The sequence below is a fragment of the Anomaloglossus baeobatrachus genome, chromosome 5, assembly GCF_048569485.1.
Source record: "Anomaloglossus baeobatrachus isolate aAnoBae1 chromosome 5, aAnoBae1.hap1, whole genome shotgun sequence".
Lineage (NCBI taxonomy): Eukaryota > Metazoa > Chordata > Amphibia > Anura > Aromobatidae > Anomaloglossus > Anomaloglossus baeobatrachus.
In genome coordinates, this window is record NC_134357.1 from 255764026 (window position 1) to 255775230 (window position 11205).

At 41.2% G+C, this 11205-nt stretch overlaps 1 protein-coding gene across 1 annotated transcript in view; it reads right to left on the minus strand.

The window, feature by feature from the left end:
* The window catches only part of LOC142311180 (anthrax toxin receptor 1-like), a 131280-nt gene extending 124324 nt beyond the window's left edge, over window positions 1-6956 (minus strand). The window contains exon 1 of the mRNA XM_075349368.1: window positions 6781-6956. Coding sequence (XP_075205483.1) covers window positions 6781-6899 — 119 coding nt within the window. The 5' untranslated portion in view covers window positions 6900-6956. The remainder of the gene's footprint in view (window positions 1-6780) is intronic.
* Window positions 6957-11205: the final 4249 nt, after the last annotated feature.

Below are 11205 nucleotides of genomic sequence, written 5' to 3' on the forward strand. Positions count from 1 at the left end.
TCTGTTTCATGGGTTTCTTGCAGATAAAATGGGTCAGGGATGCATCTAATAAAGGTTTCTAAATTAAAAAATATCTGTGATAAGAGTTTTCCAAAGCTGTTATATTGATAGCAAGTTCTCATAACACGCCATCATTATTTGATAGATGGTCAATCTGACTTCCCTTATCCCACCAATCAAATGAATGAAGGAGTCATGGCATTCTCCTTCAATATTCCTTTAAGAAAAGTTCAATTATTTTTGTGTTGGGTTTTACCTTTATTAAGTCTAAAGGTTCGCTCACACAAGGGTATAACACAGACGAGGAAGGTAATCTTCTAAATTATGTTATACTATGGGTCAGTGACAACCAGCATTTTTTTTCTCATGCTGATCCAACATGAGGAAAAAATAACTGGCAGCATCTATCTGACGGTGCACACCCTTTCAAATCTATGGGCGCGTGAAAAAGATTGGATCGGACTCTGATGCTATCCGAGTGCATTGTGATAGCCAACACAGACAATGGAGAAGATAGCGCAATTAACTTCTCTGCCTTTTCTGCACCTGGGATCTGATTCTCACATGCAAGAGAATTGGAGCACAGTGAATGACACTCGGCACACACTCACAGCAGAAGTTTAGTTGAGTGTCATTAGCGTAACTGACCCGATTCTCACATAAGAGAAAATACCCAGGTGTGAGTGCGATCTAAGATTGGTGAATTTCAATATTTGAAGCCCATGACCCACTACTCAACAAATTACATCAAAATGCCCCCTAGAAAACTGGCATGTATATCTTGAGATATCACAGGTTGAGAACCAAGGGCGTAGTATAGACAATATCTTTTTAGTATGTACTACATGTGACATTTCAGCTCCTCACTTGAAGCCTTACTCAAACTTGACACCAATACAAAACTTAGCAGAAACTCTCCAAATCCTCCTCAAAAATACAAAACCCCTCAAAACCTTGGAGGTTCTGCTAAGTTTCTGCACTGAAAACTCAGCAAAACCTCAGCATGCATTTGGCCTTAAAGTAACACTCCAGTTTTGTTGTTTTTTCCCTAGCCATGGAGTGGTGCTTTTACCATAAGTTCCCTAGCAATATACTAACCTTTTGGCATTTTCACTTTTTTTCCATGTCGCTCATGTCCGTGGCGCCATCTTATAAGTGCAACCTCTCGTTGAATCCGAAGTTACATTACAAACTCTCAATACAAGTCTACGTCACAAACTCTCAATACAAGTCTACATCACAAACTCTCATTACAAGTCTACGTCACAAACTCTCAATACAAGTCTACGTCACAAACTCTCAATACAAGTCTACGTCACAAACTCTCAATACAAGTCTACATCACAAACTCTCATTACAAGTCTACGTCACAAACTCTCAATACAAGTCTACGTCACAAACTCTCAATACAAGTCTACGTCACAAACTCTCAATACAAGTCTACGTCACAAATTCTCAATACAAGTCTACGTCACAAACTCTCAATACAAGTCTACGTCACAAACTCTCAATACAAGTCTACATCACAAACTCTCAATACAAGTCTACGTCACAAACTCTCAATACAAGTCTACGTCACAAACTCTCAATACAAGTCTACGTCACAAACTCGCAATACAAGTCTACATCACAAACTCTCAATACAAATCTACGTCACAAACTCTCAATACAAGTCTACGTCACAAACTCTCAATACAAGTCTACGTCACAAACTCTCATTACAAGTCTACGTCACAAACTCTCAATACAAGTCTACGTCACAAACTCTCATTACAAGTCTACGTCACAAACTCTCATTACAAGTCTACGTCACAAACTCTCAATACAAGTCTACATCACAAACTCTCATTACAAGTCTACGTCACAAACTCTCATTACAAGTCTACGTCACAAACTCTCAATACAAGTCTACATCACAAACTCTCAATACAAGTCTACGTCACAAACTCTCAATACAAGTCTACGTCACAAACTCGCAATACAAGTCTACATCACAAACTCTCAATACAAGTCTACATCACAAACTCTCAATACAAGTCTACGTCACAAACTCTCAATACAAGTCTACGTCACAAACTCTCAATACAAGTCTACGTCACAAACTCTCAATACAAGTCTACGTCACAAACTCGCAATACAAGTCTACATCACAAACTCTCAATACAAGTCTACATCACAAACTCTCAATACAAGTCTACGTCACAAACTCTCAATACAAGTCTACGTCACAAACTCTCAATACAAGTCTACGTCACAAACTCGCAATACAAGTCTACATCACAAACTCTCAATACAAATCTACGTCACAAACTCTCAATACAAGTCTACGTCACAAACTCTCAATACAAGTCTACGTCACAAACTCTCAATACAAGTCTACGTCACAAACTCGCAATACAAGTCTACATCACAAACTCTCAATACAAGTCTACATCACAAACTCTCAATACAAGTCTACGTCACAAACTCTCAATACAAGTCTACGTCACAAACTCTCAATACAAGTCTACGTCACAAACTCGCAATACAAGTCTACATCACAAACTCTCAATACAAATCTACGTCACAAACTCTCAATACAAGTCTACGTCACAAACTCTCAATACAAGTCTACGTCACAAACTCTCATTACAAGTCTACGTCACAAACTCTCAATACAAGTCTACGTCACAAACTCTCATTACAAGTCTACGTCACAAACTCTCATTACAAGTCTACGTCACAAACTCTCAATACAAGTCTACATCACAAACTCTCATTACAAGTCTACGTCACAAACTCTCATTACAAGTCTACGTCACAAACTCTCAATACAAGTCTACATCACAAACTCTCATTACAAGTCTATGAGAGTAAGAACGAGGCTCTTATAGACGTGCATTGAGTTGTGATCTCTGGCACGTTCCATGAAACTCTAAAGCAGCCAGCAGATCACAAAGTGCTGAAGACCGAAAGGAGCGATGGTTATAACAAACATGACGGAGGGTGGATATAAGACAGGGGACTTAGATTTAAAGCACCGCTCCAGGGGCGTAATGAAAAAAACAAAAACGTTGGAGTGGTGCTTTAAGCTACATTCACACTGAGTTTTTTCAAGAGGGTTTGGAGAAGAAACTCTTCAAAATTGTCCTTAAAGTGCTTCAAAGCAATTTTTTTTTCCTGAAAAGGTTTTGAAAACTCCTGGAGTAATAAAGAAAGAACATGTCACTTCTTTGAAGCATCTCCTGAAGGAAACCTCTCAAACGTAGGCACTGCTCAATAATAACAATTAAGAAAAACTCTTCAAAACTACTTTAGGAAATTATTCAAGAAAAGAAAAACTCATCCAAAACCTCCACAAAAAAAAGTCTGGTGCAGCAGTTTCTGCTTGAAAATTTGTGGCTTTTGACCTCCTAAAAAAAAATCAAGCCTAAAGCATCATTGAGTGAGTTTATTGTGTTTGATGACCTCAGCAGTGAATATTTCATTTGCTACCATACAGTATACTGAGGGTGTTGCCTTTTTAATCTTGAATTTTACAGTGATCTTGTAGAAGTGCCAAATGTAAATCTGCAGGGATAAGCTCATTCTCGTGGAAGGCGGCCACAGCACTGGGGTCGTCCAAAGTGGACAATCTCTTTAAGTAGACATCGCTCCAATTAATCTGCGTAAAACAATTAGCTCTGAAATGCACAGTGATTAGTAAGAATCTATTTCTAGGCCTTTGTGTTGTATGTTGTGAATGTACACGGCTGTCCATACAGAATAGTGGAAGGAAACAATGACAACATCTACATTCTGAGATTTGTACAGGATGTGCGCCTCGTAACATCATGTAAAGGCAGAACCCACCATTTTTCTGTGTCCTATTTCCTCTGAAGTGATAAACTGCAGTGGTGTTTAGTATATGAGCCGTTTACAGTCTGCCAAGTATGTGCGAGTGCATGTGCGGTTCTGTCTGTCGGCATTTCTGTTTGTTTGGGTGTGTGGTGTAGCTCTGGATCTGCATTCTAGGCCAGGCTTTATTTGCTGATTGCATTTCTCTGATGTGCAATTATGTGAGTGTTTGTATCTGCAGTTTTGTTTGTGTATATATATTAGTGTGTATGTAAGTGTGTCTGTACATAAAATTCTATTTCTGTTTATCGGTGTGCTGTATGGTGTTTTCCTGCACATTTCTGCATGTGTCTGTGGGTCTATGTGTGCTTGGTATGTATCTGCTTTTCTGTTTGTGTGTATCTGTGAAGTGTATGTTTGTGCTTTACATGTTTTCATATTTGTGTTTGTGTGCTGTATGTATGCAGATGCGGATATATCATTTGTGAAACCTGTGCAGCCACACAGGGGCCCAAGAGGTAAGGAGGCCCATTGATTCCTCCAGAGCAGGTGGAATTGTGCGGGCTGCAAAGGGCCTAAATACTGTTCTTGCAAAGAGGCCCTTTACTTTCTGACAGTTTTGTGTGTTTATGCATTGCATGTATATGTCTGTGTATTTGATCTGTGTGTGCGCGACTATGTGGTGCAACGTGTGTATGTGTGTGTCTCTAGATCTGTTGTTACCTGTGTGTGTTGTATGTGTCTGTACATCTGCAGTTCTGTGTGTTGTATGCGTGTGTTTGTATATCTGTTGTTCCCTGTGTGTTTTGTGTTTGTATATCTGCAGTTTTGTGTGTTGTATACTGTAGGTTTTTGTATATCTGTTGTTCACTGTGTGTGTCAGTGTGTTGTATGTGTCTGTACATCTGCAGTCCTGTGTGTTGTATGTGTGATTTTGTATATCTGTTGCTCCCTGTGTGTGTTGTGTTTGTATATCTGCAGTTTTGTGTATTGTATACTGTATGTTTCTGTATATTTGTTGTTCCCTGTGTGTATCAGTGTGTTGTATGTGTCTGTACATCTGCAGTTCTGTGTGTTGTATGTGTGTGTCTGTATATCTGATGTTCCCTGTGTGTATAACTGTGTTGTGTGTCTTACTGGGTATGTCTGTATGATATGTGTGTGTGTGTGTGTGTGTGTGTGTGTCTGTATATCTGTTGTTCCCTGTGTGTTTCATTGTGTTGTGTGTCTTACTGTGTATGCCTGTATGGTGTGTGTCTGTATATCTGTTGTTCCCTGTGTGTATTAGTGTGTTGTATGTGTCTGTATATCTGCAGTGTTGTGTTTGTATGTGTCTGTATATCAGCAGTTCTGTGTGTAGTATGTGTGTATCAGTGGGGTGTGTGTCTCTGTATATGCCTGTATGGTGTGTGTCTGTATATCTGTTGTTCCCTGTGTGTATCATTGTTTTGTATGTGCCTGTATATCTGCAGTTTTCTGTGTTGTATTTGTGTGTCTGTATTTCTGCAGTTTGGTGTGTTGCATGCGGGCATCAGTGTGTTGTGTGTGTGTGTGTCTTACTGTATATAAATGTATGGTGTGTGCCTGTATATCTGTTGTTCCCTGTGTGTATCAGTGTTTTGTGTGTGTCTGTATATCTCCAGTTCTGTGTGTTGTATATATCAGTGTGTAATGTGAGTTTCTTCTTACTGTATATGTCTGTATGTTGTGTGCCTGTATATCTGTAGTTCCCTCTGTGTATCAGTATTTTCTGTACATCTGCAGTTTTGTGTGTCTGTATATCTGCGGTTCTGTGTGTTGTATGTGTGTATCAGTGTGTTGTGTGTGTCTCACTGTGTATGTCTATATGGTGTGTTTGTATATATATGCAGTTTTATCTGTGTGTTTGTGTATCTGCGGGTCTGTGTGTTATGTGTGTATCTGACTGTGTGTCTGTGTGTTAGCGGTTTCTGAAGTTGTCTGTAAACACACATACACCGCAGCTCAGTCGCTGACGCAGCATCAGGTCACTGCTTCGGAAACCTAACAAAGAGAGTTTTATTCAGTCTTTCCCGAGACCACCTCAGCATAGATCCTCCAGCCAACCTCACTACAAAGCACACTGTCACCAAATGGCCAGCCGTGTGCAATGCTGTACACGTCAATGAGCCACAACAAGAAACCATGTGCACAGGAGTGTATGTACCACCTGAGATCTTTCATGGCAGGTCTCATCTATCAAGTGATGTGTCCCTCTGTCACATGCTCTATACAAGGCGGAGGTCCCATCTCATGTGCTTCTTATGCCCAGTATGAATATCCCCAGGGAGGGCCACTGTATTGATAGACCATAGGCCTAGTCATCTAAAGTGCTTCACATAATGGAAGCCTCCAGAGACCTTCACCGGTTAAACCATTATTCTTCTGTATACAGAAAGTAAATATTCCGCTCAAATCTGGGTAAAAATGTTGGTGGTGGGGAAATATTTTTGTACACAGCCAGTCATTAATACCAATGATGAAAGCATTGTACACAGTATACTACATACGGTATTATATGTATATACAAGGTATCATTGAGAGCCCTAAAATATAGGAATAAGGGAACTGGCGGGGCATTTGCCCCTGGTGCTGGGTCTTAACAAGCCACTGGGCCTTTTGCGTGGGTAACAATGCCCTGGACTATATGTTAGATAGAAGTCGTTCTGATACATTACATTTGGGTTCTTCCCAAAAAAATGAATACACATCATAAGACTCGGGACAATTAAGAATCTATGCCAGCGAAATAAGTGGATAAAGTGCTGTGGGTCTAGAAGGTCCTGGTACGGGTTCAGAGGGGCTCTTAGGCCATGTATTGCCGCTTATCCTTGTATGCACCCTGCTCCACTCTTAAGACAAAACTTATCCCATGTCTTGCAAACTCTGCCTTTGTTATATCCTACATGCCTGCCTTCCCCTCACATTCCCCCTCTAGACACTCACTTGTCAAGAATGAAGTACAGATCAAATGCCCCATCACAGGACCGCTGTTCTTCAGTCTCCTGAGCCTGGCACCACAGGGGGAGTAGGGCAACAAGGGCTAGTAGGGTCCCACTCTTCATGGCCCAGTGTTTCCCTGCGTCTCCTCACCCAGGACTGAGGGAGAAAGGAGGAGGCGAGGGGGCAGCAGCCAGGGGTGGGAGAAAGGGATGGAGGAGGAAGAGGATGTTAGGGAGGAGGAGAGGAATGTCTGTCTATGCTGCCGAAACCCCAGGGGGAGAGGATATTAACCCATGCAGTACATAGACAAGCACATGAGGGCTTTGGAACTAAAGACATTTGCATGTGGGAAAGAAACTTTCTGGTAGGCGTGGGATTGTACACTAGAAAGGACCCACAGTGCAGATAGTATTCTCGGATTTAATAATGCACAGATATTGTAGAGCTTAATGCGTCATTACACTGTACGTTCTTCACAGAACGCTAGTACGTGAGATTAGATAAGTCAATAAACGTAAACGCTGTGTCTTATAGGCACTATATATTAGTACTATCAGGGCATCAATGGCAGCATTGTATTGGCATTTTATAGTGTTATTACAGGCGTGGACATACCATTGGCCTACAACCTGCAGTAACCCTCAGTCTGATATAGCGCCGCACGACCATCTCTACCCTCACCTACTGTATCCTCACCCATCCCTTGTAGACTGTGAACCCTCGCTGGCAGGGTCCTCTCTCCTCCCATACCTGTCTGTGTCTTGTATTGACTGTTGTACTTGTCCCTATATGTATACCCCTTTTCACATGTAAAGTGCCATGGAATAAATGGCGCTATCATAATAAATAATAATAATAATTGGCACAACCTGTACGGCCGCACAGGGGCCCAAGAGATGAAGGGCCCATTTCTACCTCCAAATCAGGTAGAATTTTACTTTATTATGAGTTATTGGACTGTAAATGGCCCATATACTGTTCTTGTCCAGGGACCCTCTTCCGTTTGTGCCCACCAGTGTGTTATTTTATATATATATATATATATATATATATATATATATATATGCAGAGAGACATACGGTCATATGAAAAAGTTCGGGCACCCCTATTAATGTTAACCTTTTTTCTTTATAACAATTTGGGTTTTTGCAACAGCTATTTCAGTTTCATATATCTAATAACTGATGGACTGAGTAATATTTCTGGATTGAAACTAGGTTTATTATACTAACAGAAAATGTGCAATCCGCATTTAAACAAAATTTGACCGGTGCAAAAGTATGGGCATCTCAACATAAAAGTGACATTAATATGTTGTAGATCCTCCTTTTGCAAAAATCACAGCCTCTAGTCGCTTCCAGTAGCTTTGAATGAGTTCCTGGATCCTGGATGAAGGTATATTTGACCATTCCTGTTTACAAAACAATTCCAGTTCAGTTAAGTTTGATGGTCGCCGAGCATGGACAGCACGCTTCAGATCATCCCACAGATTTTCAATGATATTCAGGTCTGGGGACTGGGATGGCCATTCCAGAACATTGTAATTGTTCCTCTGTATGAATGCCTGTGTAGATTTGGAGCGGTGTTTTGGATCATTGTCTTGCTGAAATATCCATCCCCTGCGTAACTTCAACTTCGTCACTGATTCTTGCACATTATTGTCAAGAATCTGCTGATACTGAGTTGAATCCATGCGACCCTCAACTTTAACAAGATTCCCAGTGCCAGCATTGGCCACACAGCCCCAAAGCATGATGGAACCTCCACCAAATTTTACTGTGGGTAGCAAGTGCTTTTCTTGGAAAGCCGTGTTTTTTTTTGCCTCCATGCATAACGCCTTTTTGTATGACCAAACAACTCAATCTTTGTTTCATCAGTCCACAGGACCTTTGTCCAAAATGTAACTGGCTTGTCCAAATGTGCTTTTGATACCTCAGGCGACTCTGTTTGTGGCGTGCTTGCAGAAACGGCTTCTTTCGCATCACTCTCCCATACAGCTTCTCCTTGTGCAACGTGCGCTGTATTGTTGACCGATGCACAGTGACAGCATCTGCAGCAAGATGATGCTGCAGGTCTTTGGAGGTGGTCTGTGGATTGTCCTTGACTGTTCTCACCATTCTTCTTCTCTGCCTTGCTGATATTTTTCTTAGCCTGCCACTTCTGGGCTTAACAAGAACTGAACCTGTGTTCTTCCATTTCCTTACTATGTTCCTCACAGTGGAAACTGACAGTTTAAATCTCTGAGACAACTTTTTGTATCCTTCCCCTGAACAACTATGTCGAATAATCTTTGTTTTCAGATCATTTGAGAGTTGTTTTGAGGAGCCCATGATGCCACTCTTCATAGGAGATTGAAATAGGAGAATAACTTGCAAGTGGCCACCTTAAATACCTTTTCTCGTGATTGGATACACCTGCCTATGAAGTTCAAAGCTCAATGAGGTTACAAAACCAATTTAGTGCTTTAGTAAGTCACTAAAAAGTAGTTAGGAGTGTTCAAATCAAGAAATTGATAAGGGTGCCCATACTTTTGCACCGTTCAAATTTTGTTTAAATGCGGATTGCACATTTTCTGTTAATACAATAAACCTCATTTCAATCCAGAAATATTACTCAGTCCATCAGTTATTAGTTATATGAAACTGAAATAGCTGTTGCAAAAACAAAATTGTTATAAAGAAAAAAGGTTAACATTAATAGGGGTGCCCAAACTTTTTCATATGACTGTATGTACAGATGTAGTAAAGTATATCAAATTAAAACGTCCCATGTTGCTGAAAACTGTAAAGAGGTTTTCAGTTTTGAGAACATCCGTGTTCCTGGCTTCAGTTTAAACAACAAAGCAGTGCTTTACTCACCCTTCTTGGGTCCAGTGCTGATTCTCCTCCGCAGCTCCCGGTGTCTGTAGTTGTTTACAGCGCTGCAGACAATTAGTGGCTTTGTGCGGCTTATGCGGCCTACTCTTGAAGAGCTCACTGAATAGCTGCAGCTCGGTCAATGAGATGTCAGAGCTACAAACAATAACAGGCCCCGGGACTGGCAGTGGAGACTCAGCATTGGCCCTAGAGAGGGGAGTAACACACATTTGGGGAGAGTAAGGAGTTTTTAGAAAAACCCTCTAAACTTTACATTTTCAATTACTTGTGCTGTTTAAGATTTTCTTATTTTACTTACATGGCTTATACAATACGGACATCCAAAGCCAAATTAAAGCCTCAAAAATATTACCATACAGTGAGAGAGATACTGCCATACTGTGTTCATACTGCCATACATCAAATAGGCTACTGCCTTGAGGAATCACTGACCCTGCATGACTTGCCTTCTTTGTAAACCCCACATTATGACGACACAGGAAAGGCTATGATAGGACATTTTGGTGCATTTGCCGCACTTGGCTCTGTGACACATGTAGCAGTGGTCATAATGATTGGTTTTGGAGGCAGAGCTGAAGGGTATGAGGATATAGAAGGGGTGAGGTCAGTGCTTAGAGAGCAAAGAAATGAACAGATTTCTTCAGTGTCGAGCAGAGGAGTACTGGATCACCACGGATGTCAGGAGAATCATTTTAGGTGGCATTAAAGTGGTTATTTTTGAAAATACTTTTGTTCTGGCTTAGAAAGCTTGGGATCTTGGCAAAGCAAGCTCTGTGTCGTAAAGTAGCCAAATGGTGATTGGCAACTTCAAGAGAACAGTTTAGGACGTTTCTTAGATCTGATCAAGTTGTAAATTAAAGGGAACCTGTCAGGTCCCATATGCGTTCTAACATAGAAGCAGGGTGATGTGTGTCCTGGTAACTCCTTCCTACCCATCCCTGTGTTGTAATAGTGTGTAATATGAATGTATAAAAATATGTTTTATTACTTATGACTCGCCCACCCCAGGGCTATGGGACACCTGTTGTCCGGCCGGATTAGTCCGGGGGTAGTCAGTGGTGGCGGGGCCCGACTCCGTGACCCTGGCGGGGTCAACTAATATGGCTTCAGTGGGGGTGGTGAATGATAATAAAGTTTTTAGGTTATTCGTGATGCCACCTGTGGTTTGCGGCTATTAAGCCGCAGCTGCTGTATGGGGCCTCCGGGGCTGGTGGAATGGCAGCTTGGATGGTCCTGCTCCCCACAGGTGGAGCGGTACCCCGGGGCAACCGTTGGTGCTTGTAAGAGTCTATGATGGTGTTGTAGATGGTGTAGTGCAGGCAAAATAACACCAGGGGGTGCAGTTTCAAGATGTTTACTCACAGTTCCTGGGTTGTAACTGAATAGGATAACTGAAGTGAGCACTAATATATATATATATGAGTGCAAGCCAAAAATACATGCTATACATAAGAATAAGGCTGCACATCAAACTTAGATAATGGTATAATGCCTCAAGCATATGGAAAATTATTGGAATATACAATGAAAAATGCTACTTGCTAATTTGAAC